The 27451-nt window shown below is 30.1% G+C and overlaps 2 protein-coding genes across 7 annotated transcripts in view; one reads left to right on the plus strand and one right to left on the minus strand.

The window, feature by feature from the left end:
• The window catches only part of LOC143244514 (putative RNA-binding protein EEED8.10), an 80533-nt gene extending 63726 nt beyond the window's left edge, over positions 1-16807 (plus strand). For 5 of the 6 annotated variants that reach the window (XM_076489339.1, XM_076489342.1, XM_076489340.1 and 2 more), the window contains 3 exons: positions 4724-4870; positions 5512-5619; positions 13097-16807. In XM_076489339.1, the coding sequence (XP_076345454.1) occupies positions 4724-4870; positions 5512-5619; positions 13097-13206 (365 nt within the window). In that variant the 3' untranslated portion in view covers positions 13207-16807. The remainder of the gene's footprint in view (positions 1-4723; positions 4871-5511; positions 5620-13096) is intronic. The other variant, XM_076489343.1, reaches the window with a different exon arrangement.
• A 3079-nt stretch (positions 16808-19886) lies between these two features.
• On the minus strand, positions 19887-26881 carry LOC143244513 (bicaudal D-related protein homolog). The gene is made up of 5 exons (XM_076489338.1): positions 26714-26881; positions 23135-23260; positions 22600-22736; positions 21984-22104; positions 19887-21169 (listed from the first exon to the last, which is right to left on the minus strand). The coding sequence occupies exons 2-5, from the start codon at positions 23252-23254 to the stop codon at positions 21032-21034; spliced, it is 516 nt and encodes a 171-aa protein (XP_076345453.1). The 5' UTR covers positions 23255-23260; positions 26714-26881; the 3' UTR covers positions 19887-21031.
• Between the last annotated feature and the right edge of the window lie 570 nt (positions 26882-27451).

A 27451-nucleotide genomic window follows, 5' to 3' on the forward strand; every position in this document is an offset into this window, starting at 1 on the left:
CATTAGTCTTTTGTAGGTTTAAAAAATCAGACTTTTAAGTATTTTTACTAAAAAATATTCCTATAAAAATATGGAATCAGTGCTGACTGTTTTGAGTAAAAAGTGATTTTCGTATTAAAAATACTCTTCTTTATCTGAAAGTTTTCAAATTTCATTTGCACAATCTTTGAAACTTCCTAAATAAGTATCACATTTTATATTTCAGAAAAGCTTTATATTTTAGCTCTTATTTTCTTCATCATAAGTCTATACCCATTTGCTCAATTTGACTGACCTTTTAATCAACATAAAAAATTAAGAATATATCAAAACTACTTTTTCATTCTAGAATAATTGTAACTTGTAACAAGAAACCCAAATTGTTTATCCTAAATAATTTGTAACAGTATATATAACAAATACTAAATAAAGAAACAAACATAAACAAACGCAAAATTAAAAAAACCTTACTTATACCACAACTCAAGCCTAAAATAAACCAATACAAAGGAACACCTTTATACCTATATTAATGAGTACAATACAACATTTAAGCATGCCCTCTACAATTCCTACACTCAATTACACAACTGCCTTCAAACATGTGGTCAGCTATTGGTCAGTTACCTCTTTCTTTCTTTGTGAACCTGACATTGACCAAAGAAGGCCAAAATGTTTTTTGCTCCTCTACATAGAGCTTTCTCTACCCATACCAGCTGTTTTTACATATATGGTTTTATCTGTTTATACTTAATTTTATTGTTTTAATGCTCTTTGAATCATATCTAATTAATTATTCTAACACACAAGTTGTAAGTCATTTGGCAAGTTTGTAGTTCAGATTACTGTAATGAGTTGTGTAATATCTAATGAAGGATTTTTATACATATTTTTTCATTATCGTACCTAATAATGCCTAATAAGTTTCTGATTTTTACATTTCAGTTGCTTTTATAATAATATATAATTTTATTATTTAGAATACTATATAAAACTTATAATTGTGTGTATTGTAGTTAAACACAGTCCCAAGGGCAATAAAACAATAACATTTAATTATAAATAGATGTATGTGTGTGTGCCTCTATATATATATATATATACACACACACACATATAGACATGTATATATATTGTTACAAACTTAGAGCTAATTAGGATAAATAAGTTTAGTTTCTAATTATAATTTGAAGTCATTCTAGAAAGAAAAAATGGTAATTTTGATTTTTTTATGGTCACAAGCACAAATAGGTCACATGGTGAGTCAAATTGACTAAGCCTGTGTTGAAAGAGTTAAAGTCTATAGATGTAATGCTTCTAACTTTCAGTATGTTGTATATATCATCACAAACTTTGGCAGTCTTTCAGTTAGGATTATAGGTCTTTAACATACAAAAACTCATTTTAGTGAAGTATTTTTAATGAACTTAAATGAATATATGGATTATTTATTTTGAGTAGTCTCTAAAAAGTAATTTTCTTGTTAAGATTAAAAATACTTTTCCTTATCTCAAAAATCTCAAATTTTCTTTGTTATCTGCATAAACTCAAAAATACGCTTCAAACATTTTCTCTCTAGTAAAACTTTATACTTATCTACCCTAAATCAAAAAAGGATTGGTTAATTTGATCAACCTCATAACCACCAAAATAAAAATTGAAATTAATCTAAAATACCCTTTTTTTTCATTTAAGAATTACTTCAGATTGTTACATGAAACTACATTAGTTTATCTTATGTAGCTTTAAGCTCATATAACAGTATACATGTATTAATAATTAACTTTTGTTATTTCATTACTCTTTAAATCATGTCTATATGCACCACAAGTTAAATCACTCATGGCATGTGCAACTCAAGTTATGCTGTCAAATTTCATTACCTATGTGCTGCTCACATGCATGCCACCTGAACCATTTTTACTATATTGTTACTGGTATTATTTGTTTTACCTAATCTAATCTCAACTAATCTAAAAAAAATCCATACTTTTACATTTGGGTTACTTTTATAATAAGTAAAGAATAAACATGAAAAACAAGAAATAAATTACTTGCCTAATCTTATTTTTGTCTTGCTTTCAATTGTTAAGAACATTTAAGCCTACATATTATATGCTAATAGTAGTAGTGTATTAGATAATTTTTATTTAATTAAATAATGTACCAAGGAATATAGACTTAATAACATGCAAAAAGCAGACAAATACCCCTAATTCTCATTCAAAATTTTTCAGGATTTTTAACTATGCAACAAGAACTGATACAAATTCATTCGAGCTAACCATTCTGATTCCTGTTTGAACTAAAGTTGTATTACAATTGAAATTGACATTTATCTGTTCATAATACAGTGTAATATAATATGCCATTTGATAGATGAAAACCTTGACTTTCTGTTGGTTATTGATACTATATAGTTACATGCAAAAGAGAACTTTTAACGAAGTCTTAAAGAGAGGGTGTGATTGGTAGGTTTGGCAGGAAGGATGTGACGTTTTATTTATAGCTCTGTAACCATATAAAATTGAAGATTTTCAAGTTACAGTTTGTCTGAGCAACTTATGTTTAATTTCATACATTTTGAAGAGGTAGTGGATAAGGTAAAGAAGAGAAGATGCTTGGAGAAAATGCATTACTGTTTACCACTAGAAAGAAGTTAATGATTTTAAAAATATTTCCTGATAAACATAAAATAAAACTTGTATGCCATTAAAATATTGATTATTAACTAGGCGCTTATGCCATAGTAATTGGTACAACTCAAACAATAACAGTTTAGTAAAATTTTGATTCTAAGGCACTAAAACTTTGTGTCATGCAGGAAAAGATATCAGGGTCAAAAGAGTTAATGATATATCAGTTTGTAATTTTCTCTATCTCTCTGTTAATGATATATCAGTTTAGACCTCTCTCTTTATTAATGACATACCAGTTTATAATTATATATATGTGTGTGTGTGTGTGTGTGTGTGTGTGTGTGTGTACACATACTTAAAACAAAGCAGGTGTGTCATTTGTTTTTCTTTTTCATGTTCACTGTTTTTGACCAATCTCAACCAAATTGGCAGGTAGCCTTGGAGTTTCCTGGGAGTTACAGAGGGTTAGAATTCTCACCTGACCCTTTTATGTCACTACCTGGGATTCTTAATCTGTTCTCAGTGCTATTCTCTTGAGAAGTGGCTAGATAGTCATCATTAACCACCAGCTTTATCCCTCTCTGCACAGACTTCCTTTATTACAGATGCCACAAAGTTTTTAGTGGCTTAAATTCAAAATTTAATTAAGGTACTTTTTGTTTATGTTATACCAATTAGTATAGCATAAAATCATAGCTAATAATTTATACTTTCATACTATATAAGTTTTAAGACAATATTTTTTTGAAAATCCTGAATTTCTCCTAGCGTGAAAAATGTAAAATTTTTTTCTGTATGCATTCTCTATTCCCCTCCAATAAGAACAAATATTAATATAAATTACTTGTTATGAGTTTGTCATTGCTCACATAAAGCATAGTTGTTATAGCCCTCATTATTTGTTTATAGAGCTATAAAATAGATAGCCAGACTTCTCTTTCTACATCCTCTCTTTCAGGATTTGTTGATAGTTCTCTCTTATATATAATACTATATTACTTATGACCAACAGAAAGCCCAGGTTTTCATCTATCACATGAATTATTATATATTGTTGTTTTCTGAACTGAGAATTGTCAGTTTCTATTTAGTATAAGCTTCATTTCCATGGGAAAAATATTCACTTGCTTGGATGAATTTGTAACAGCTCTGATCACATAGAAAGCCATAAAAATTGTGATAGTTATGAGTTAAATGTCATCAAAAGATTCACAATAGATTAGGGAAGCTATAACATGTGGGAAATGTGGATGATTGCTGGCACTAGTTGCTTAACCACTTCCATTGCTGATTAATTTTCAGAAACCTGCTTTTATAAAAATAGAAACTACATGTACATTATCACAATGAGATAAGAATTGTATAATAATATTAGTTTCTCATGTGCTTCAAATAATGTAAACCATTGTTTTGTAAGTATTAAAGTAGAAAATGTAGAAGCTGAATGAACAGTGAAAATTATAATAATTGTGATTGTTACATTAATCCATTCCTGATCTCATATAAGAGGTATAGTTTTGAAATACTATTTTAAACTGACTGTGGCTTGAACTTTGGAATATGCTGAGGTGAATGTATCAAAACAAATGATTCTAATCTAAGATTTTAGGCTTAGCATTCAGTTAATTGTTAAACTTGTAATTGGAGCTGCAAAAAGAGAAAACGTTCCCTGAAACAGCCATGGGAGGAAGAGGGGGGAAGCTGTAGCAATTTAACATAAAACTGTGGAAATTCATTGTCATTCAGCTTACTAAATCACTGATTTATTGGAACATCTTTATCTTGTTAAATAATAAGAGTTATTAGAAATAAATTTAATTAAAAATTCTTAAATTTGGTCTTTCAACAACTGGTTCTTTGTAAATTCTACAAGTGATTATGATTTGCTGAGTAATCAAAGTGGTAAAATGAATTTTCTAATTCATAATCAAATTTAAAGTGGGTTTTAAGTAATAGAAGTTTTTGTTTGTCTTGGGTGGAAATGATTAAAACACATAATTAAAATGTATGTTGTTTTGTGAAAGTCATGTAATTGTGTGAGTAAGTGTTCTATTATGTCTAAATATACAAATGTTTGAGAAGATTACTGGTTATTTTATTTCCAGGATTTATAAGTCTTATCTTATTGTGTCCTGGCCTTCAATGCTTGGATGTAAGTGGTTGCATTCTTGTATCAAATGATACTGTACAGGCTGGCTTGGATGCTGTTAAGGATAAAATGTTGGGCTCAAAACTGGTTATTACTGTTGGAGGTAAGTTTTAAAGTGTTGGTTTTACAATTTCTGGTTTATTTTCCAGTAATTTAATTTGGTTATTTACTATCATGCTAAAAGGTTTATATGAAGTACAGTTTGGATACTATCAGTTATAGTAAAGCAGTAGCTGTATTGACAATATCAAGTGTGGTTTTGTCACAATAAGCTGTAAAATAGCAATAAATATATCAATAATATGACACACAATAGTGGTACTATGAACTATACAATAACTGTACTAAAGAAAGTTTTTAAAATACCTCAACTTGCATAACTTCATATTGTAGCCACCTGAACAGTGCAATGTTGTGGTTATGTTTGTCTCTGTTTTGGGGGCTTTGGGTATTTCATAAGAATGCTGGAAAAATCCCTCTTTTTTTCACTTAGACTAGCACAAGATTTGTTGGGTCTGTTGACCAGCTGTCTTCCCTCTAGACTTTCATTCAGTTCTAAATTAGGGGTATCTGACTCATCTGAATAGTTATGATTTATTTATAAGAATTCTTAAAATACATTCTATGAGAGCTTGCTACTTTCATGCTTTACTTACTGTTAATGTAGGCTATAAAGAAAAAATTGTTAATTAATGAAATATATATAATATTATTACATTGTGAGCCTTCTGATTTTTACACTAGGTACAAGTGTTGTCCCTGAAAAGTTAAATTTGGATAACCCTATATTAGAAGTATCTAGGTTGAATCTCTGTGCTGACCATTTACGACCAAATCATGCTGATTGGTTTGGTAAGTGTCTAAACATATCAAAAAAGTAACATTTATAATGACTGGGTTCATTTGTGAAAGTCATAGTTGATCGTTACAATCCTTTATATTGTTGATAAAGTAATGCTGGAGATTTATAGTTGACTACTTTTAAAACTGATCTGTAATGAATCTGAAGTCTTATATTGTTTGTAATAAAACACGAGGAATGGCTGGGTTCATCTGTGAAAGTCTTAGTCAATCTTTACTCTCCATTATATTGTTGGCAGAGGTGATAGCTCATTTGTGAAAGTCTTATTTAGTCAGTGAAATATTTTATATTTATTATTGATAAAGTAGCACTGGGTTTGTTTGTGAAAGTCTTGGTTAATCATTGAAGCCCTTTATATTGTTGGTAAAGTAACACTGGGAATAAGAAGTTTGTGTAAAAATCTCAGTTAATTGTTACTAATGTAAAACTAGGAATATCTGACTTATTTCTATAAGTCTTAGTTAGTCAGTTCCTTATATTGGTAATTTAACATTGATGCAAAATGTTATGGTTATAAGTGTATATAGAATCCATCAATAATTTTTTTTCTTTAATACAAGCAAAAGGAAGCTACTAATTATGTTTTATCTGTAATGTTCAATGTCTTAGATTTTGACTCATTTTAATTTTTTATTTTAATGGATAATATACTCTTTTTTTGTTTAAGAATGTTTTTATTCTGATAGATCTTTTAATGGTTATTATTTCGAGTAGTCTTTCGACATACTATTTTATCAGCTTTAATGAAAGTTATTTTGTCCTAATTGTACAAGTGTTTGTTCTAAATGGAAAAACTGTCTCTTTTTTAGATCAAAGCCATGTTGAGGAATTTCTTGATACTGAATATGATGAAATTCTTTATAAATATTTATTTTGTAAAGGAAATATTGGCATAAATAGAGAGCTTTATTAAACTTGAATGGCTTTAGGTCATGTTTTTTTTTTGTTACTATTAACAATAAACCTTTCTCTTGACCCAGTTTTTAATCTTATTACAAATATTTTTGCTTTTAATTTTCCACTTTTCTTAAAATACAATGTTTGATACAAGGTTTGGTTTTGTTGGTTTTTTTCCCCATAGTTTGGCACATCCTGTAAAACAATATTTTATACAGTACTGTGCAAAAGTGTTCGGAAGAGATAATATTTTGTCATTCTTTCTATTTTATAGAGCTAATCCATACACAGTATAACAATGTAAATTTCAACACTGTGGTAATACTTTGCTGATTCCTTATGACAGTTGAATGAGCCAGGGTGAGAATACTTATCATTCTTTAGAATTCCCATATACTTGTATCCAGAGCATGTCATAAGGGTTCTTTTTGAATAAACATATTGATCAGATTTAGGGTCTGAAATAACTGTCATGGTACCCCATGTAGTGTCTTCACTTCATATTGTACTGTCATATGCTGGAAGAAACCAAGTTAAGAGCACTCCACAAACAAACCATGATTGATAAAAACAGTATTTAGCACTATATATTGAGTTCTGTTTGTCATACCATGGCCCAAAAAGTGTAGAGAATTATCAATAGAGCAGAGAGTTCACAAAAAACTTTGTGATGTTGTTTTTACTTTCCGAGAAATTGTTGCAGACTTGAAATGCTTCCTAAACACTGTTAAGTACACTCAAGACTGTGAGACCTAGACAGGTAAATTTGAAATTAGAAAAGGAAGAGACAGAACACCTAAACTCAATGTTACCGATATTAAGAATGTTTGTTTATGCAACCTTTGTGACATAGAGAAGATTACCACTAATTTCAAGCAGGAAATAAATGACCATGTACCACATGACAGAAAAGTGTCCAGATCTACAGTATCAAGAACACTCAGCTAGAATCAAATATCTGGTCATGTAGCAGTTAAAAAAGCCTTTACTTTGATCTCTAAATATTGTAAAGAGACTAAAATTCACTAAAAAGTACAAAACTGGACTATTGATTGGAAAAGGGTGTTATGGACAGATAAGGCAATGTTTGAAATATCTGAATAAAGCATATGTTGTACATCCAGTGGAAGAAAGGTGAAATGGAATAATGGATCAGTGCATCATCAGATATTGATCTACAATGGTGTACCCAGTGGTTTGCATATTATTGGCAAAGGATTCTACTGCCAAGAAGATAATGACCTCAAACATTTATCCAACCTGTGTAGAAATTACTTAGCTAACAAAGAAGCTGTTGGAGTCATTTAAATGGCCCAAACAGAGCTCCCACCACAACCAAATTGAGCAGATCTGGGGTTTGATAGATCAAAAACTCTACGACTCAAAAGTTACTTTGAAGGAAGTTTTATTGGAGAGTATTAGAGACATATGGAGTAAAATCTCAAAGAACAGTTTGATTAAGTATGTTGCAACAATACCTGAAAGACTATCTACAGTTATTAAAGAATAAGGGGGATGCACATATTAACCTTTTGCTGAACTTAAGCACTTCCAGATTAATAAAAGTTTGTTTCACCTGTGATTTACCTTCCATTGTTCTTAGAAAGTAGCCTTTAATATAATTTTTGACTTTATTCTAACACGTTTGTACAGTACTGTATAAAGTTTAAGTGGATTGTTAAATTACTTATTAACTTGTTTAACTGGATTTGTAAGTTGATTATTTGTTTTTAGAATTTAAATATTGTGAAGCCTTTGAATACTTAATTTACAAAATTGGAACATTACTTTTGTTTCAACAGTCAACACTTAAATTTCTGCTCCAACAGATCACTTATTTGACTGTGAAATTTTTAAGAAAGCAGCAAGGTTTGGCCTAGTGGTTAACTTACCAAAACTGAATGGGAGATTGTGTAGTTTTGTGACTTTTTACTGTAAGAATTAGCTTCAAACTCTGGGCCAATAATACACTATAAAAATTATAGTCAACTGCTATTATAGGATTTAGAGTAGCCCAAGAATTGGCAATGGGTGCTTTTACTACTTGCCTTCTGTAATAGTCGTCTATCAGCTCAAAAGCAGAGGTGACTTATGTGGGTAATTCTTGTGTGTCTTTGTAAATTTTCTAAAAAAACAAACAAAAAACTTCAAAGAATATTACTGTCACATTCTCTTTTTCACAATTTTTCAATAGTTTTCTCAGATACTTTACACACTATTGTTTATAATCAATGGGCAGCCAAAGCTTTAATCTATAAATGATATATATATACAGGGCATTGTCTGTTTCTTTATTCAGTTTAAAACTTATCCTCAGAGGAATCGCATTGATGAGCTTAGCTGAATGTTTAATAGCTGTTGTCAGGGAGTTACAAAGCCAGAAAAATTGTCATAGTTAGGGAACATTATTTGCTTTGTGCATATTATTATTCCGTGTTCTTTGGTGCATTATCTAATTTATGATGAAATTATTTAGTGCAGTAGTACCATTATTATGTAGAAAAAAAAGTCAGGTTAAGTCTCATCAACAGCAAAAAAAAAAAAAGATCCAAGTAGATACTATACATCTTGGTTTTCTCTTGGATTCCTTATTTATTATTATAAAAGTAACTCATATGTACAAATCAGAAACCTTTTAGGTTAGATAAGGTATAATAATAATAACAGAAAAGTTATCACTAGTTGTTCATGACTGACCTGTACATTATGCAAGTGGGTAGAGTAACATGAGCTCCACATATGCCAATTGATTTACAAATTTTATTCTAATAATATTAATTCATACATGGTTAAAAGGTCAATAAAACAATAAAATTTATAAACAAAAATAGTTTCATGTTACAATTTATAATCAATACTAGAAATAAAAAAGCATAATTTATATTTATTCCATATTTTTTTATAGTAAGTTGAGGTTGGTCAAACTGACCAATTTCATACATAGAGTTAGGGTAGAGAAAATAACAGATAAAATATAAAGTTTTACTGAAAATAATGTTTTATAATTAAAAAAGAGGTTTTAGAAATTACACAAGTGAAATGTGAAATTTTTCAGATAAAGAAAATTATCTTTTATCTTAATATGAAAATCACTTTGCACTTAATCCTGTATACAAAACTACTTGGTATATTCACAGTCAAATCTGCATTAAAAGAAATTTACTAAAAATTATTATTTGTGTACAAAAGCCTTATTATTTACTGACAGTGCTAAACTTTATGAAGAAATGTGTACTATATTACAGTTTTAGTATGGGAACTGTAACATATTATAAATTCCTAGTACTATTGGTCAATTTCAAAGTTAGAGTATTTTTAGCAAAAAGTAAAAAAAACTCAGTTTCTTATTCCTGTCCATTTCCATAATAAATATTGTAAAGCTGGGTGATTAGTGGTAGTTGTTAATTGCTTAATCAGTTACATTCTTAACTCTCTCTTTATGGGGGTTAGTTCCAGGGACTGATTTTTACTTGTATATAGTTTTAATACCAGAACCTTTAATACAGTGTGTATCTTTACCAGATTTGTCAGACTTTTAGTACACATTACATGTATTTTGTACACATAAAAAAAAATCGTTTTATTAATTGAGTAATATTCACTAAAGATTTTTTTCATGAATATATATATTGGGTTGAGGAATAATTCGTGAGCATTTTTTTAAGTTCAAAAAATATATTCATAAATGAAACGCTTTCGCAAAATATTTCATGTCATTTGGTAGATAATTTTTTGCTCTAATAGATGGTGTGTTTGATTTTCATATGTCTTTAATTTTTGCTTTCATTTTCAGCTCATTAAATGGAATGTAAAGTGGATAAAATCGAGCATTTTCGACATCATGTGCTTTTCGCATTTAATTTCTTGCAATTTCGTTTAAAACAATGCATACTATATACCTAGGTATTACATGAAATAAAGTATCATAATAAATGTTTTGGGTGTAATGTGTTCATGCATTGAAGTATTGTATAGTCTTGCATGTAATGCTTGAATGAAATTATTTAAAAACGCTCATGAATTATTCCTCAACCTAATATATATATATATATATATTTGATTTGAATAGTCTGTGTGCAGTGATTTCCATGTTCAGATTAAATATCTCAAAAATCTCAGATTTGGTTTATGTATTCTCTAAAACCTCCTAAACATTTCAAATTATTGTTTTCACTAAACCTTTATATCTGTTATTTTCTCTACCCTAACTGTACAACATGTAAGCTAAAGAATTACATTAACCATGTACTGCTCTGAGATGCTTGTGTAAATGCCTTTGGAAAAATTCTGATTTTATTTTTTTTCTATTATCTAATCTCATCTTAATAAACCTAAAGAGCTTCTTATTTTTATAAGTTAGTTACCTATATAATAATAAACAAAGAATACACTTAACTCTACTTTTTTAATACTAATTGTAGCAGTGCACTAAATAATTCTTTATTTAATTAAATATTGTACCAAAAAACATTGACTAATAACATACAAAAAGTAGACAAATTTCTCTAACTCTCACAATTTTTCTGGCTTTCTTGCAGTGTAACAAGAGCCTTTACAAATTCATCAGAACTAATCGTTATCTTTCCCATGGTAACATAAGTCATGGTCATACTTATAATGACAGTGAAATTTACAATTATACATTCAGAAAATAACATTATACAGTATGTCATTTAAAAATGAAAACCTTGGCTTTTTATTTGTTATAAGTAATACAGAATTAAGCTTAAAGAGAACTATTAACAAATCCTGAAAGAGAGGATGTGGCAAGAGGGGTCTGGTTTTCTATTTAACAGCTGTCTGACCAAATAGAATTGAAAGTTATAAACATTATGATTCGTCTGAGCAATGATAATTTTATATTGAATAACTTATGCTTAATTTCATACTTATTTTGGGGGGGGGTGATAAAATATGAAGAAAAGGTGCACAGAGAAAATGTCTCACTAGGAGAAATTTAGGATTTTTTTAAATATTGCCTTATAAATTTAAGGACTTAAAACTTCTATACTATTAAAATATGGTTTATTAGCTAAGATTTTATGTTATACTAATTGAAATAATAAACTAAAAGTAGATTAACAAAATTTTGAATGTAAGTCATTAAAACTGTGGCATGCACAGTAAAGAATGCTTATTATGATAAAGTTAATTGTTCTGCAAAAGTTCTGAAGTATATATTTGCCATGGCAATGTTCAATTTATGTTCGTATTTGTTATTGACTAAAGCTGTCGTCAGATTACTGCAGATTCCAGTTTTGTTGACTTCAGAAAAATTGTAAAATTTATGATGATAAATATACCATTCAAAAATATCAACATCTAACATTTCTTTTTAACACTATATGACTAATTCATTATTAATTTGTGATAAAGAAACTGAAGGGGGTTTTGAACTACCAGAGATAAAACCTACTTATACATTAAATAATACAATTATTAATGTACAAAAAAAAAGTGGAATGGTTTGAGGTAAGGTTTCAACCTTCTTTGACCCCTCCTAAATTCATGTCCACTTTTTCAACATCAAATAATAATAGTTATTAATTTCTGAAAGAAAAATTATGTGTTGGCTTGCCCCCTAGGCCCCTTCACAAGATATGCATCTACTTATTTATACAACATTAAAGAAAACACTTGATAATTTCTGGAACAAAAAGGGATGGGTACCTGGACTTCTTGAACCCCTCCCTCAGATCTGTGCCTCCTTTTACAATGATAAATAATGTAGTTACATTATTATAACTTAGAAATAGAATACTGTGCAAAACCCCAGTAAATTTACATTTTATTTGATAATTAAGTAGCCAAAGGGTTGGTAATGGGTGCTAACAACCAGTTCCCTTTTCTCAAGACAGCAGTTTTTTAGTAATTTTGCAGTAACAAAAGCAGGATGAATAAATTTAGTAGCAATGGGAATCAAACCCTAAACTCTTAAGTCACCAAGGATCTCTCCATTCACCCATTATTATTGTGTAATAACAAACACAGTAATATTTTGATATTTTATTTTTGTGACAGTTTATCAGTTGTTGTAATAAGTGGAAAAAATAATTTCAGTTATTTTGTTACTTTCATAACACTTAATTAATTAGTTGATGTAATCACTGCTCTTAGATAATAAAATAAGTTTGTGTTGACTTCAAACTAACTTGTATGTTAATCCAATGCATTAATGCAATGATCTTATATTTAGTACGATTAGAGAACAACAACTACTATAAAAAAAAGGCAGACAACCTTTCATCTGATAATAAAAAGAAAGTATTTTTAAAAAATAATCTTTATCTTACACTTTAATATGCTGAAAAGTAAATTGTGTGACTTTTGATACCATTTATCTATTGTGCCTTTCCTTATTTTATAATATTTTGCATAGGGACAAACTGAAGATGGTGGGAATACACTATCTGCAAGATTTATTTACTTATTCTCAAAGCTAGAATTGTAAATGTTTATCTTAAATGAGATTTCAGAATAGGCAAAGCAAAGTTATAAATTAATTAATTGTCTTTAAAATAAAATTACTGGATTAGTTTAAACAGTATTAACAACAGTTGAACTGTTTAGGTGCTGTTGGAGGTGATGGACATCAAGTTCCTGATGAGTTTGTGGAGAGTTGCCTGAACAATGATGATGATTCTTTGATATATGGCAATATTTTGAGTCCACCATTCTGAAGTTGTGACTTTTGATAAAATCATTAGCTATCATTGCAGTACTTGTGAACTTTGGTGGTGACAAACTGTTGATGACTGGTAGTGACATACCACATCTAATTAACTGCTTTCGTTTAGAAGGAAAACAAGATATACATGTTGACCATGAGGACATTTGTAAATTTTGTTATAAATAAGTATGGAATGTGTAGTTATCAGGTGTGTGAAATGTGGTAAAAGTAGTGTTTTAGAATTTGGATTGATCCATAGAAGGGTTTTTACATTAGTAGCATAAATAATCAATACCTAATTAATGTTTTACTCAAGTTATAAAGACGTTTTTCAGTTTTGCCACTTTAATGCTCGAGTCTTTAAGCAACCATAGCCACCTTGGCCCTTCAACTGTCCTTGTGTAAACAGTATTTTGAACTTAAGGCAAGTAGCTGGATCAAATACATATTTTTAAGGTAGTGTTTATTTGACATTTCAATCACACAGAATTACCTCTAGTCACATAGAATTTTTTTCTTCACATTTACCTAGTTTGATAGATTCTAGTTGAATGTTTTTATTATTGATAGTGGTGTGTAATAGTGCCATAATTTTACATTGGAGATCAAGTCACAGAATTTGAACTTGTGTTGTAATTTTTTATTGTTAATGTATCATCACAACAACCAGTTGTTTCACACTTTCAATGGACAATAAACAGTGTATTTTGTTGCTTTAGATATTGTTTTCAAAAATAATCTAGTAGAATCTAATCAGACTTCCCAGTGCATTGTTTTCAGTGGGTGTGTAGTCACAAATATAGAAGAATAATTTTTTATATGTTTGTAGTTAAATAGCAGTGAAAAGCCCAGGGAGAACAGTATTTAAGACAAACTGACATAAGGGTGAGAAAAGTTTAATATTTTACATAAAACTGAAGTTTTTTGTGAGAACCTTTAGCACTGATTGAATTTTTATTTATAAAATAATTAAATTTAAAACTTTAAATCTATTATGTAATATCTTTGTATTTAGCACCTTCTTGTTAGAAGATGCACCATAAATATTACATAGGAAAAAGCAATTGTTTATAATTTCTAGCTGTGCTAAAAAAATTGTCAAACAAAAAAAGATGTTGTAGGAGCTTCAAATGTTAAATGTAAATTTTATTCCTCAGCTCATAGTAGCATTACTTTAACTACTTTCATATTTGTTTGTTATTTACACTTTTTAATAAGTGACAGTATATATTTATTTTGAGGCTGGAAACATTGTTTGGATACAATGACACCTTTTAAAATCACCTTTTGGTTTTATTACTGCTAATGCAGTATTGTATATGAAATGCATAATCCAATGTTAGTTATGTGAGAAGTTTCTTGTTACATCCACAAACTGTATGTTTTGTAAGGTGTATGTATTTGTCTAAAAATGAGAGTGTATAGTTAACAAATAGCAAACACTTGAAAATGCAAGAAATCCATCTTGTCACTCATTCACCAACCTGATTATTCAGTTCAACATCAGTTGTGAAATGTGTGTATTACCAGTCAATATAAGTTAAATTTTTAGATGTAATTAAGTTGTTGATTTTTAAAGTTATGGTTATACATATTACACAACTCATATTTCATAACCTTCAATTTCACTAAAGGGTATTTTCTGAAACGTGGGAGATTTTCATTCGATGAAGTCTGAACTATTTTGTGTTAAAAGCTTCAACTGAACTTGTGTGTCATGAAAGAAGTGAGGAATACAATGTTATGAACTATCTTTATGTGAAAAATTCTATGAGAAAAAAATGCACATAAAAATTAGTGAAATAAGTGTATTACAATGAATTTTTGACACAGTAAACTTCAAAAGTAAATTAACTAGTACAACTAAGAATATCGGATTTCTGTTTTAAGTTGAAATTATGGTACTGTGCAATAAGACCATTTATATGGTTAATAATATACTACTTAAGTTATGTTATAGATTTTTTTTCTTTAAACCATATCATTCTCAAGTTTCAGTATAGAAGATCAGGAGAATTTTGTTTCATTTTGTAAAATCTTAAAACTTCATTAGTTGTAATATTGTAGATACATTAAGGTTACTGTTCTTTGTTAGACAACACTGGAGTTCAAGCACTCGGCTAGTTAGTTGATGATTAGCTTGTCTATATGTGATTGATTTTTTGTTTCATTTGGTGGTATACATGTTATTTTTACTATCAATCATTACAAACTATGCAAATTTAACAAAATGTTGTAAATTATATGAAATCATTTCTATAATGAATGTAAAAAAATTAACATTATGTATGTATAGATTTGGATGTTTTAGTTGTTTAGAAGCAATTTGTTTTTGCCAATGGTACATTTTAATATGTAGGTGCTTAGCTGTTAACTGTTGGAAGAATATATAATAATAGTAGTTGTGTGCGGCTGAAATTTGAGAAAATATTGAAATAATGACAAAAAACAACCTGCCTAGCACAAAAGATATGTGTCATTAATAAAAGATCATTTTTCACTGTGTTATAGAAAAATATCTTAACAACCACTGAGAAATCTATTACTCTTGGTTTTAAATATAGGTTGTAACAGTGAGAAAAGCCACAACATTAACATTAAATTATTTGGTTCCATGCCTGCAATCACCTTTTCTACAAACATAGCCTACTTATACAGCATGCTCAAACTGCATATTGCTGTTGAGTTCACAAAGATCCTATCTAAAACCATTTAGAAAGTGATACATTTATTGGAGAAAAAATGCTGATTGCAGACATGGAACCAAATAATGCTCTCATACAATATCCATTTCTTTTAAAGTTCATATTTCTTTTTTTCTGAAACTTCTAATTTGTTTTTGAACAGAAAGTAATTAGTTTAATGGCTGCTTCATACAATAAATGGATATTGTATGAGAGCATTCTTTTTCATACTGTAGTATTTTCCAGTTCTAAATGATCAAGAAGACTCGTGAACTGTATAAAACTCAGTCAATGACTAATAACCACTATAAACTACTATTTCCTGGCAGTTTAAATTGGTATCAGTGTCTTTCAAAGAATTATGGGTAATATATTATTGCAGCTTATTGGTAAGGTACTAAGTTTAATGACAGGAGGCAGATCTCTTGACACCTTTAATTGTAATAATCATCCTTAAACATGTTTAAAAACATTTTCATGATTTTCTTAGCAAGTAAAGCTTATTTTTGTAGCATTTCTTATACATATGATATATTATGGTTGAGGAAACAGGAATTAAAGTATTAGTACACAAAAGAGGATCCAAACAACAGCATTAAGTAGGTTTATTTTCCTAAAACTACAGATTTTAAGATAAAACTTAGATTTTTGCACTGAAAAAATTAATAATTCAAGTTGTTTGTATCATTTTTGTGTGATATTTATAGTACTAACCCTGAGATCAAACTTTGGGTTTCTCTATACAATTAATCATTTTATCTCGTCTTCTCGAAGTGTAAATAAAACTGTATTTAGAAGTTTGTTGTAGAAAATACAAATATTATAGTCATGTGCAATGTATTAAAAGTGAATGTTTTTACCTACATCATGTAATGTTCTTGTTCAGTTTTGTTGAATGAATAAAAAAAAAAGATCTTATTCATAGAGTGAAACATTCATACTTTTCAGTTTGCTGTTGAATTTGTTTATTCCTTAGATGCATGTGCATGAACTTATTAACTGGTGGTTAAAATATCTGTTACCTTCCAGGATTCATTAATTACTGATAAGAGGAAATTTGCAATCACTTTAAACATTTTGCTTCACTGTCATTGATTTATGCCATCTGTTGTCCTGAATTATCAGGATCAGCTTGATACTGCTGATACTATTCACTTTGCTTATACAAGCAAGCTTTTTATATTAACTCCTCATTCCTGTTTTGTACTTGTGATTTCTAATGATTGCTACAAGTTAACCAGAATATAATCAGATGGACAGGATGAACAGTTCCATAATATTTGGTTCAAGAGTAACACTTATGACTCATATGACTAAAGTCAAGAATAATTAGTATGACTCACAGATGACTAGTCAAGAATAATTAAATTTATTTATTTATTTTTGAAGTAATAGTGGCCTCCTTGAGAATCTGTACAAAGTTTATAATATTAAAAAGATCATTTACAATGTTGTCTAAAAGTTAAGGAACAAATTTTTAGTGCTTAACAAATGGTTTGTTCTTTAATATTTGGGCACCAGTGTTTTAGGAATGCTTCATTGTTTGTTCCTTGTCTTCATAGCACTAGATGGTGATGAGATAAAGCAGATATTAGGAGCAGTTCTCAGTTAAGAGAAACAATAATTCATCTTTTGCTACCTGTTCCTAACTATCTAATTCCTGCATAGCAAAATAAAACATAATAAGAATGTTTTGACATCATGGAACAGCTGTGTTTAGCTTCATGCCATGTCTTGATTTCATTAATGAAGTTCATTCATTTTACTTTATTATTACAGATAAAAGGTTGAAATATACTAATGAATATGTTATTATGACTTGTGTACAAATAAGTACGTATATGAAAGATAATACTGTCTGTACCAAAGGACTTTTTGAAGATTTTGTTGTCAAAGATAATTTCAAATTTTTCTTTTATTTTACAGTTGATTATGTGGAAAAGAAGAACACTGGACTTTCCTCTGTTGTATAATAAATGATGTAGAAAGTTAACGAAAATAATAATTTCAAGAATATTTCTTAGCTTCTTTTGACAACATTACAAACACTTATATTAATTTATAAACAGTACAGTAATACATCACCTGTCTTGAATAATGTTGTTTATAATAATAAAAGTTTTGTAAATAGCAGAACAGTGAAAAAAAAAACTTCTGAAACTACTTGGCTAAAGAGGTTCAGTGATTTTTGCAGAATGTTGAGTGATATTTCCCATAGAAAATTGCCTGATAGCTCAGAAAGTTTCTGAAGACCCTCATCACCTGAATTAAGGTGAAACAAAACAGCACTCTCAGTCTCTTATTCCTGGAATGACTAGTGTAGAAAAGATTTCTTTTCATGCACTTGTTAAAGGACCAATTTCTTGAAGTATAAGGTAAGGACCTGTTTAGCCAGATCTGAACTACTTCCATGTCACTGGAATGTACCAAAGTCACACCCAATCTTGACACTGTAACATTTATTCTGCAACTGTGTTATCACAATATCTTTTCTGCTGTTTAGTGGTCTTTTCTTTCTGTTGGTGCACATAAACCAACACACACCTTAAGTGCTCTACATATTTTTGCAGGCACTATAACACATCTGCTCTTAAGGATGGACCATAAATCACCCACAGAGAGCAGTATTTCCTAATCAAACATAAGTAGTATGGTCAGAAAACTACCAGTCAATTCTTTCAAGCTAAACCATCAAACTGGGATGATAAGACAAAGTGCATGCTTTCACCATACAAAAAAAACTTGGCACAACTCATAACTGGCTGTTGAAATAAGCTCCTTAACCCAAGTGAATTTTTTTAGGCTCTCCAGTACTCTGCCCACACATCAATTGTTATGGTTCAACCAACTTATTGAAGCTGTTAGTAACAACCAGCATATATTGAATACTTCATTAATTATCTGGGAAAGGACTAGCGATATCGGAAACTATTCTCTGTAAAGGAAAACCAACTACAGTTTTTCATATCTAGGCCAGCTGTTCCTGTGGATAGTATAAACTGTGCAATGTTTATAACACCATTGCATGGTATAACTTCCTTGTTCCACCTAAGATGCACAATAGCTTTAGTGAGAACAGATAATGTTGTGTTAATCTTGTAGAAGTTGGCTACAAAGGAAACTGCAAACTTTTTGTGTGTTTACAGGTTGAGGACAGTTTTTATAGGGTCAGTATTGACTCCATTTACACACTCAGTATGACTGAGAAAGTCCACTTGCATGCATATATCTCCTTTGTTTCAACTTCATGCCTGCCGAAGAACCATGCTCCGGTTTCTAGCAGCTGACTCAAAATGTACAGCTAAATACCAAGACATAGACAATGCATCAGTTCAATTCAAATGCTAAAAGTAGCCTTCATTCATTTCAATTTGCCAGATCTAAACTGTTGAATCACCTTTTCATGGAAGTAGAAAGGTAATAATGCAAATTTCTATTCACATGTCTGAACAAAGTACAAAATCATTTTGTTTCTGGATACAGATCTTTCCTCGAGGTAGCTACTGAAGTAATTGTAGATAATGGAGAAACTTGATCAGTACACTGGTCTTTCTGTATATCATGATGGTGTCATTTAACCCCTTAAGGAAGCATGAATATTTTATGCTAATATTTAAATTGCAATTAAACTGCTGAAAATATTTGTTTTGTTATTTTAATGAGTGTTTTAAAGCATTTTTGGTGTAATTTTCATTCATATTGCTGTATTTTTAAGTGGTTATTTGCTAGGATGATCACTGTAATTTGATATGTTTTACTTCATAGTAAATAGAATGTGAGCTTTTTCACAAAGTAACTGGAAACTTCTGCAAACATTACTTCTATAAATATAGGTATGTTTTATATTATAGGTACTAAAATTGATATTTGAAAATTATGTTTTTCACGAAGTAAGCCATCAAAACATGTTGTGACTTTTCTTAAATGTGTAAAACATTTCTGCCAAAAAGTTAAGCTATTGATTCATGTTTTTTAACTCAACACAAGAAACATCTTATTAAGCATGTTGACTACCACAATGTATTTATTCCAATAACAAAGTGTTTGGGTTACATTAACATAATAAGTATAATTGCACGCTGAACCTGGAATCATTACTGTACATAAAACCAATTCTTAAATATTAATTAAAACTATTTCAGTGTTTCTTTTATACAACAGCCATATTCCTCACAGATAACACCAGCAGTTTAACACAAAATACTGTTTAATGCTCACTTTAAGTCTGCAATTTTAGATATAACAGGTTAGAAGCTGTACTTGATGAAACTTTGTAGAATGGACAGCAACTGCCTGTTATGGAGACACAAGTGTAGAAGACGACATTTTGAAAGTCTTCCTCTACTCGAAGAAGAAAGGCAGAAGACTTTCGAAACATCCTCTACACTTGTGTCTCCATAACAGGCAGTTGCCGTCCATTCTATAAAGTTTCATCATGAATACTCTGCCTAAACGATCTATCAAATAAGTTGTTTTGTTAACAAAGTTCTAATAAGTAGGTATATATAAAAATAAATTAACTGTAGATATCATTAATTCACATCATTCATTTGATGTCAAGGTATAAAACCACATGAGAATAAAAAAGCTTCTGGGTCTGTTGGTAATCAGGTATGTATGAAATTAACATTCTTGATACTTCCTACTTAGTAATGTATCAGTACATGAGAGGCCCTTCATTCAGTACCAGAACACATAACCTTGGCTGGATGTATGGCAACTGAAAAGTGTTATATTTATGCAATACGAGACATTTTATGGTACACAAAATACTTGCATTGGTGAAACATTTAACTTGTTCAAGCCTTAGCATGAAGTTTTGTCATAGTTTAGGCTTATTTAAAGAACAGCTGTATATAGATATTAAATGAACCAGATAATTAATTGCATTGCTAATAACTAACTGATGTGCTGTAGTGTAGGCCTTTATCTAAGCATGGATAATTGAGTTATTTAAAAAATCTCCAAATAACTAACTAACCATGAAATGATTAAACTTCAGTTTGCTGTTATGTTTCTTCAGTTCTGTAAATTGATGCTATTCTGCTTAACATTTTCTGGCTATAGACTTAAAAATATATACACACATTTACATTCCAGCTAACCTGGAAACCCAAATGATTACATATTTTGCCTTATAAAAACAAGGTGTCACCTCCACAGCCTAAACAACTTGTTTTTTTGCTGTCCTAAAACTTTTGACTGAATGTGTTGTTTTTCATTCTCTTCTTGTTCTTGATTATGAAGCTTGGATTTTAATTGTTCATTGAGTAAAGCTTGCATGTCAACCTGGTAAAAGAAAAATGGATACCATCAAGAACATTTGATCAAAAGTAAGCTAACTACACAGATAAATGCATACACTAATGAAGAGGATTCCTATACACTATACTGTCTACAAATACTTTGTATTATTAACCAATACACTGGAAACCATAAAAGTTTCAGACAGAATTGAATCATGATTTGAAAATCCTTACTGATAAGGCCAGGTGGGTAAAGGTGTTTGACTCATAATCTGAGAGTCGTTGGTTCGAATCCCCGTTACACCCAATATGCCCACCCTTTCAGCCGTGGGGCATTATAATATTATGGTCAATCCCACTATTCGTTGGTAAAAGAGTAGTTCAAGAATTGGTGGTGGGCAGTGATGACTAGCTGCTTTCCCTCTAGCCTTACACTGCTAAATTAGGGATAGCTCGTACAGATAACCCTCGTGTAGCTTTGCGTGAATTTCAAAAAAACAATCCTCACTAATAATACTAAAATATCACAAGGTTTGGTCAGTTTAAGACATGTAGGTAAAAGTGTAATCATAACATTAGGCACAAATTATTTCAAACATTATAAGTATTAAAATTTAATGGAATAAGTAATTGTTTACACAGCATGTAAACACATGAATAATTTTTGTCAAAATCCACACCACTTGTCATTCACACATTTGCAGTAGCTCACATCCAATGTCACAATGTTCAATGGTTTATGCATTTTAACCAACTTTGTTATACACATTAATCATGTCTTGTGGACTACACTGTGTCAGAACTTAAATAGTTCAGTTTAAGTCACAACAACATTAAAGTGAATTCAATGACCTTACCTGCCATTGATCAAGCTGCTGAGACAGCTCAACTTTCTGCTGGATTGCTTCTATTAACTGGCTGTTAATGTGCATCAAGTCTATTCTAGTCTTAGCCAGCTCTATTTCTACAAATTTTTTCCTGGAAAATCATTATTTAATTAAGCATAAACAAAAGGCATGCTTAAATCTTTACATAATAATATAAATTTTATTTTCAACTTAATAAGAACTGAATATAAAAATGAGAAAACTCACTTAACAATACCAAAAACTTTGAACAGTTCTTATTTGTTGTCATGATGAGTTTCAAAGAGATCTTGACAGACACTATACAGAATTACATAATTTTATCCATTTCCAGAAAACTTATCAGTCAGTAACTAAATAAAGATTATGCACAAGTTTAGTACTTGTTTAATAACCCTATATGTGTTGCCAAGTAGTTCAGCAGAGGGAAAGAAAGAATGAAATGACATTCACTATCATTAACACACATTTTACAATAATATTTAACTGTGACATGTAATACAAGTTGTTGACACACTTAACTAAAAATATAACTTCCAAGAAAACCTGCCTACTCATTATATTGAGAAATAGTAACCTTAGAAATGCCAACCTAACAGAATTGTACCTGGCTATAGCTTTGTCTCGAACTTCCCATGCCTTTTTCACTACTTCATCTTTGGCTATTTTGGTGTTCCCAACATCATCTAGGAGCTGGTTTCTTTCTTCTTTCAAAGCAGCTAGCTCAGCTTCCTGAACAGTTATCTTTTAAAACAAACAGTTAATATATTACACATTCTTAAATTAGTATCCAGACTATTATTAATGACTTTTTTTATTTCATGAGGGCTGTTACTGTTCAAAATTACCATTTATTATTCTACATTTATTATTCTAATTATGTTGAATTTTGTCTCTTATTTTGATGAAACAAAAAGTTCTAAATTCATATCAAGAAAACAATTTTAGATGGGCTTGCCAAATACACAAATATCACTATCTAGTATGAAGAGGGTTGATAATTAAAGTGATAACGGATACTTTATTGATTAAGACAACTGGTACATTAGACATCTTCAAACTGAGTGGAAATAAGGCTAAATTGTTGAGTTGACCAACTAAGTGTAATGTAACAATCCTCAAAATAATATTCAATTTCTTACTTTAGTTGTTAATTCAGTGATTGTTTCTGATTTTCTCTTCAGTTCTTCTGCTTTTTCTTTAAGATCTTTTTTAATCTTCTCAACCATATCTTGATCATATTTAACTGTTTGGCATGCCATATAAGTCTGAAAGTGTTGAATGTACGTTTAAACAATTATATAACACATTATCCTTGCTGCAGGATAAATTATTAACTTAGTACTTTTTCATATCTTACAACCTACCCCACATATTTTCACTCTGTAATTTATATTTCATTAGCTTTATAAAAATAATCATTGTAAAAATGTATTGAGAAACTTTTATTTCATGTAATGACAATATAAACTAACTGTATTATTCATAAGCCAAGAAAAGTAATATTTTCAAAATGATTACATTTAATTATTTGAACTTATTACTTAGCATTATAAAGAAATAATGCAAACCTATTGCACTAATTACCTGTTGGGTTTCCTGAATAACTAAAAGGAATTCACTGTATTTATTATGTTATCAAAATATTAAACAAAGTATTTAATCACTGAAACAACTAACAATTCAACCTAATTTTATTTTAACCCTATAAATTTGAGTAGATTGTACAGAACTGATGTATTTTGGTAGTAATTTAGATTTCTCATATAAAACTTTGCACAAGTTTAGAATTTTATCTCTTGCTTTAGAAAACACAATGAAATTACCAAAGTTTTGTTTATGTGTTAATCAAAAAATATTTTCCAAACCATTCCATTTTGGTCTTGATTTGCACTGTAGGAATGGTTTTCAAAATGTTCATAACATCTAGGACACATTGTGCATGAACTTGGTAGAAACAACAATAACTGTTCTTCAACTATTTCTAGCGTCTTTCGTTGGTTGATGTCTGATCAATAGTGTTAAAGTGTGTCATTCACTGAACAGTTTTGTTCTTATTATTCCTTTAATTCATGTACTCTCTTAAGTGTAATCTAAAGTTTTTGGATGATCTCTTTCTGATCACTTCAACAGAAATACCACCGTAAGTGATTGCAAATATCGCACCTTCCAATCTTACATATGCACTAACTTCTGTAGGCAGATTGCTTTGTAAAAGGCTAATGGACTTTAAACAAAACCTTGGCGTTAAAGTTTGTGAAAAATAATTTTCAAATGAAGATTTCTCTGCACAAGGTGAATCATAGAGCACAACAATGATACTTTTTAAAGTTGTAACGCTCAGTTTTAACTAACGGACAATATTAGTGCTCTTATATACTTTTTAATATATTGCGATAACGAAAAACCTCTAACTTCTGTACAACTCACTTCCGAATATAATAAGGTTAATAACACCTCTATATTCCATATTTCACCGTTATATGCTCACATTTGACATTACATTTTTGTGTGCTTGAACAAAATTGTAGATTAACATTAATACTCGCATTTCAATTTATACATAGTTTTGTTTATGGCAAATATTGCTGTATTTTTAAAAGTTACAAAAATTATTAATTTTAAGTGGAAAAAAAGATTTATACATAAACATTGTGTTGTACATATTTCATGTAAAAAAGAAGAAATTTTAATGAGTTAAAAAATGTACTGTTTTGTCAATTTTACTAGCGTCTTGTAAGTCAGTTTAACAGTTATAATGCAGTCGGTTAACGATCATCAATCTTATAGAAAGTCAAAAATAGAAATACCGTAGAAAGCCGCAAGGCAAAAACATGGAGCAACAACGTTTTTCATTGGTTAGAAACTAAAAAACGACCATTATCAAATATTCAGAACTTGCTTAGTTAAAAGAGCCCCTTACTGAATCTGTGTTGTTCAAAAGTTACTGTATCAGAAGCTGTATTTCATGGAGAACATTTGAGATTATTCCCACCCTCACGTGCAGAGCTTTAAAATAATCTAGAGAAAAGGGGACCCCATAGGCTCTCCGAATATTTTTGTAAATGTAAACCAGTTATTGTCTAAACTATTGTAGAATACACAATAGAAGTTTGTCATAAAACTATTGAAATACAATTGGATAAACACAATATTAAAATTGTTGTAAAATGTTTTGTGATACTGACATTATATCATGTAATAGAATAGTTTTGTAATGGCATACGACTATGACTGACCGTTCAATAGGTGCATCATTACAATCTACTCTGAAAATTAAGATCATTGCCCATCTCCACTGCAAGTTTGTCTCTGCGTTATTAGTCCATCTACTGTTACAAACTAAAGCAGATTTATCAGTAGACACTCCTGATTAGAAGCAATTAAATATGATTTTTTAATATTATCCAGTGTGGATTGTTTGTTTGTAGTATAAGTACAAAGCAACACAATGCCCTGCCTAGCGTTTCAGGTCTGGAGACATGCCACTATGTTACTGGAAGGCATATAGTTATTCGTTTTACACTAAAATATACCTTTAATGGGTCAATGAGTTTACAAAAGGCAGCTACCTAACTTTCACCAAAATTTTAACACAAATAGACACACTTTGCCAGACGCGGCCAAGTGGTTTTCTTCTTTGCGATAACGGGATTCGAATATTGGAACTTGTAACATATTTACCGTTGTACGTATACATTATCACCTACACCTGATTTTATATAGTTTTCGTTTTTGCATGTGACGTATATTATTGACTGTGTGTTGCACAAGACTAACCTGTTCTCGAAATTTGTACATAATTCTTGAAAATGAAAATCAATAATACTTGTTTGACGAAAGTGCGCGAGGATATTCTCGAAGGTTCTAGAAACTGGCGTGATTTGTATAAAAATAACGCACCAAGAAAAGATTATTGGACAGTCTCAGTCAGTACGCTATAGACCTAGGAAGCTATAATTGTGATGGCGCCTGTTAATCACAAAACAAAAGAATTTAACCAGGAACAATTATAGATTTCAAATCCTAAAAACATTCAACTTCAGTGAATAACTTCGAACAGTAATATTGTTACAAGGGCATTAAATTTCTCCCACGATCAGAAGCGACCTTTAACCAGTGTGAGGCCAACCGAACTAGCTAGCATAAGCGGGGCGTAACAATATCAACTCAGAATTTTGCTTGTCGTGAACTTGGATCATCGATAACATATTTAGTTCTATACCAGATATAGGATCAGTATTGTCTGTAATATTTTAAAATTATTGTATATAAACCATCATTTTTAATAGCTATTATTAATAACTGTTATTATAAATTATATTATTTTTATGTTCGAATATTAAAATATATTTGTGTTTAAAAAGGTTATTGTGTGTGTCAATCTTGTTGACAAATAACATAAATTTGATACATATTAACATTTTATTAGCTTCCAAATTCAAATTTCCGGTTATTTGAAATAATAATACGTTAACATGCGTAAAATAATAAATCGGAGAGTCGTCCAAAATATAATAAGTAACAAACTGCATATCCTTAGTTATAATCTAAAAAATTAAAATTTTCCTAATTTTTCAAGTTAATCGACTCAACTTTTGTAATAATGAGACGCATATTCGAATACCCCGATGACATCGGAAATGTAAGTTTTCTAAATACTTTCCCCTTTACGATTTCCTAAAATTACTTACCTAAAACAATAAAGCTTAAACACTTACCTAAAATATGCCAATCATATATTTTAAATATACGATTTACGAATTATGCTTGTTAAATTTTGAAGAGAGTATAAACCAGCTTCAGAAAGACCAAACGTAATATTACTGTCCACTAGAAGGAAACTTTTGCCTCTGCCACCTGCTATGATTATAATAGATGAGCACGTGATCAAAGCTTAACACTATCGTAAACAGTGTACTTTATTCGTATTGGCATTATCAGTAAAACGTATATACTGTAATCACATGCTGGTAAATGTACCTCTGGTTACGAATTAGCTGGAAATTAGTTCCAAGAACCTTCTCTTTCTTTGTGAATCATTAACTTTAATTTTTAAACGGGAATTTAACCTCGACTTTACGGGGAAAAAGCGTAGAATGAGAAGAAACTCGTAATTATAGCAGCAACCGGTGGTTGTAATATTTTTTCTATTTCAATATATAAATTCTTTTTCTTTTTTTTCAGAGCAGTAGGGAATGCTACAACTACAGTGCTTGAAACTTTCTTATTATTGTCGGCCTGGCATGGCCTAGCGCGTTAAGTCGTGCACTTCGTAATCTGAGGGTCGCGGGTTCGCGCCCGAGTCGCGCCAAACATGCTCGCCCTCCCAGCCGTGGGGGCGTTATAATATTACGGTCAATCCCACTATTCGTTGGTAAAAGAGTAGCCCAAGTGTTGGCGGTGGGTGGTGATGACTAGCTGCCTTCCCTCTGGTCTTACACTGCTAAATTAGGGAC

Source organism: Tachypleus tridentatus, chromosome 2 (assembly GCF_004210375.1).
Source record: "Tachypleus tridentatus isolate NWPU-2018 chromosome 2, ASM421037v1, whole genome shotgun sequence".
Classification (NCBI taxonomy): Eukaryota; Metazoa; Arthropoda; class Merostomata; order Xiphosura; family Limulidae; genus Tachypleus; species Tachypleus tridentatus.

Coding starts and splice junctions, on each gene's coding strand:
- LOC143244513 (XM_076489338.1), bottom strand. CDS start 23,254: ATGGCATGCCAAACAGTTAAATATGATCAAGATATGGTTGAGAAGATT. Junction 22,737..23,134: donor TCACTGAATTAACAACTAAA/GTAAGAAATTGA, acceptor TTGTTTTAAAAG/ATAACTGTTCAGGAAGCTGA. Junction 22,105..22,599: donor CGAGACAAAGCTATAGCCAG/GTACAATTCTGT, acceptor ATGATTTTCCAG/GAAAAAATTTGTAGAAATAG.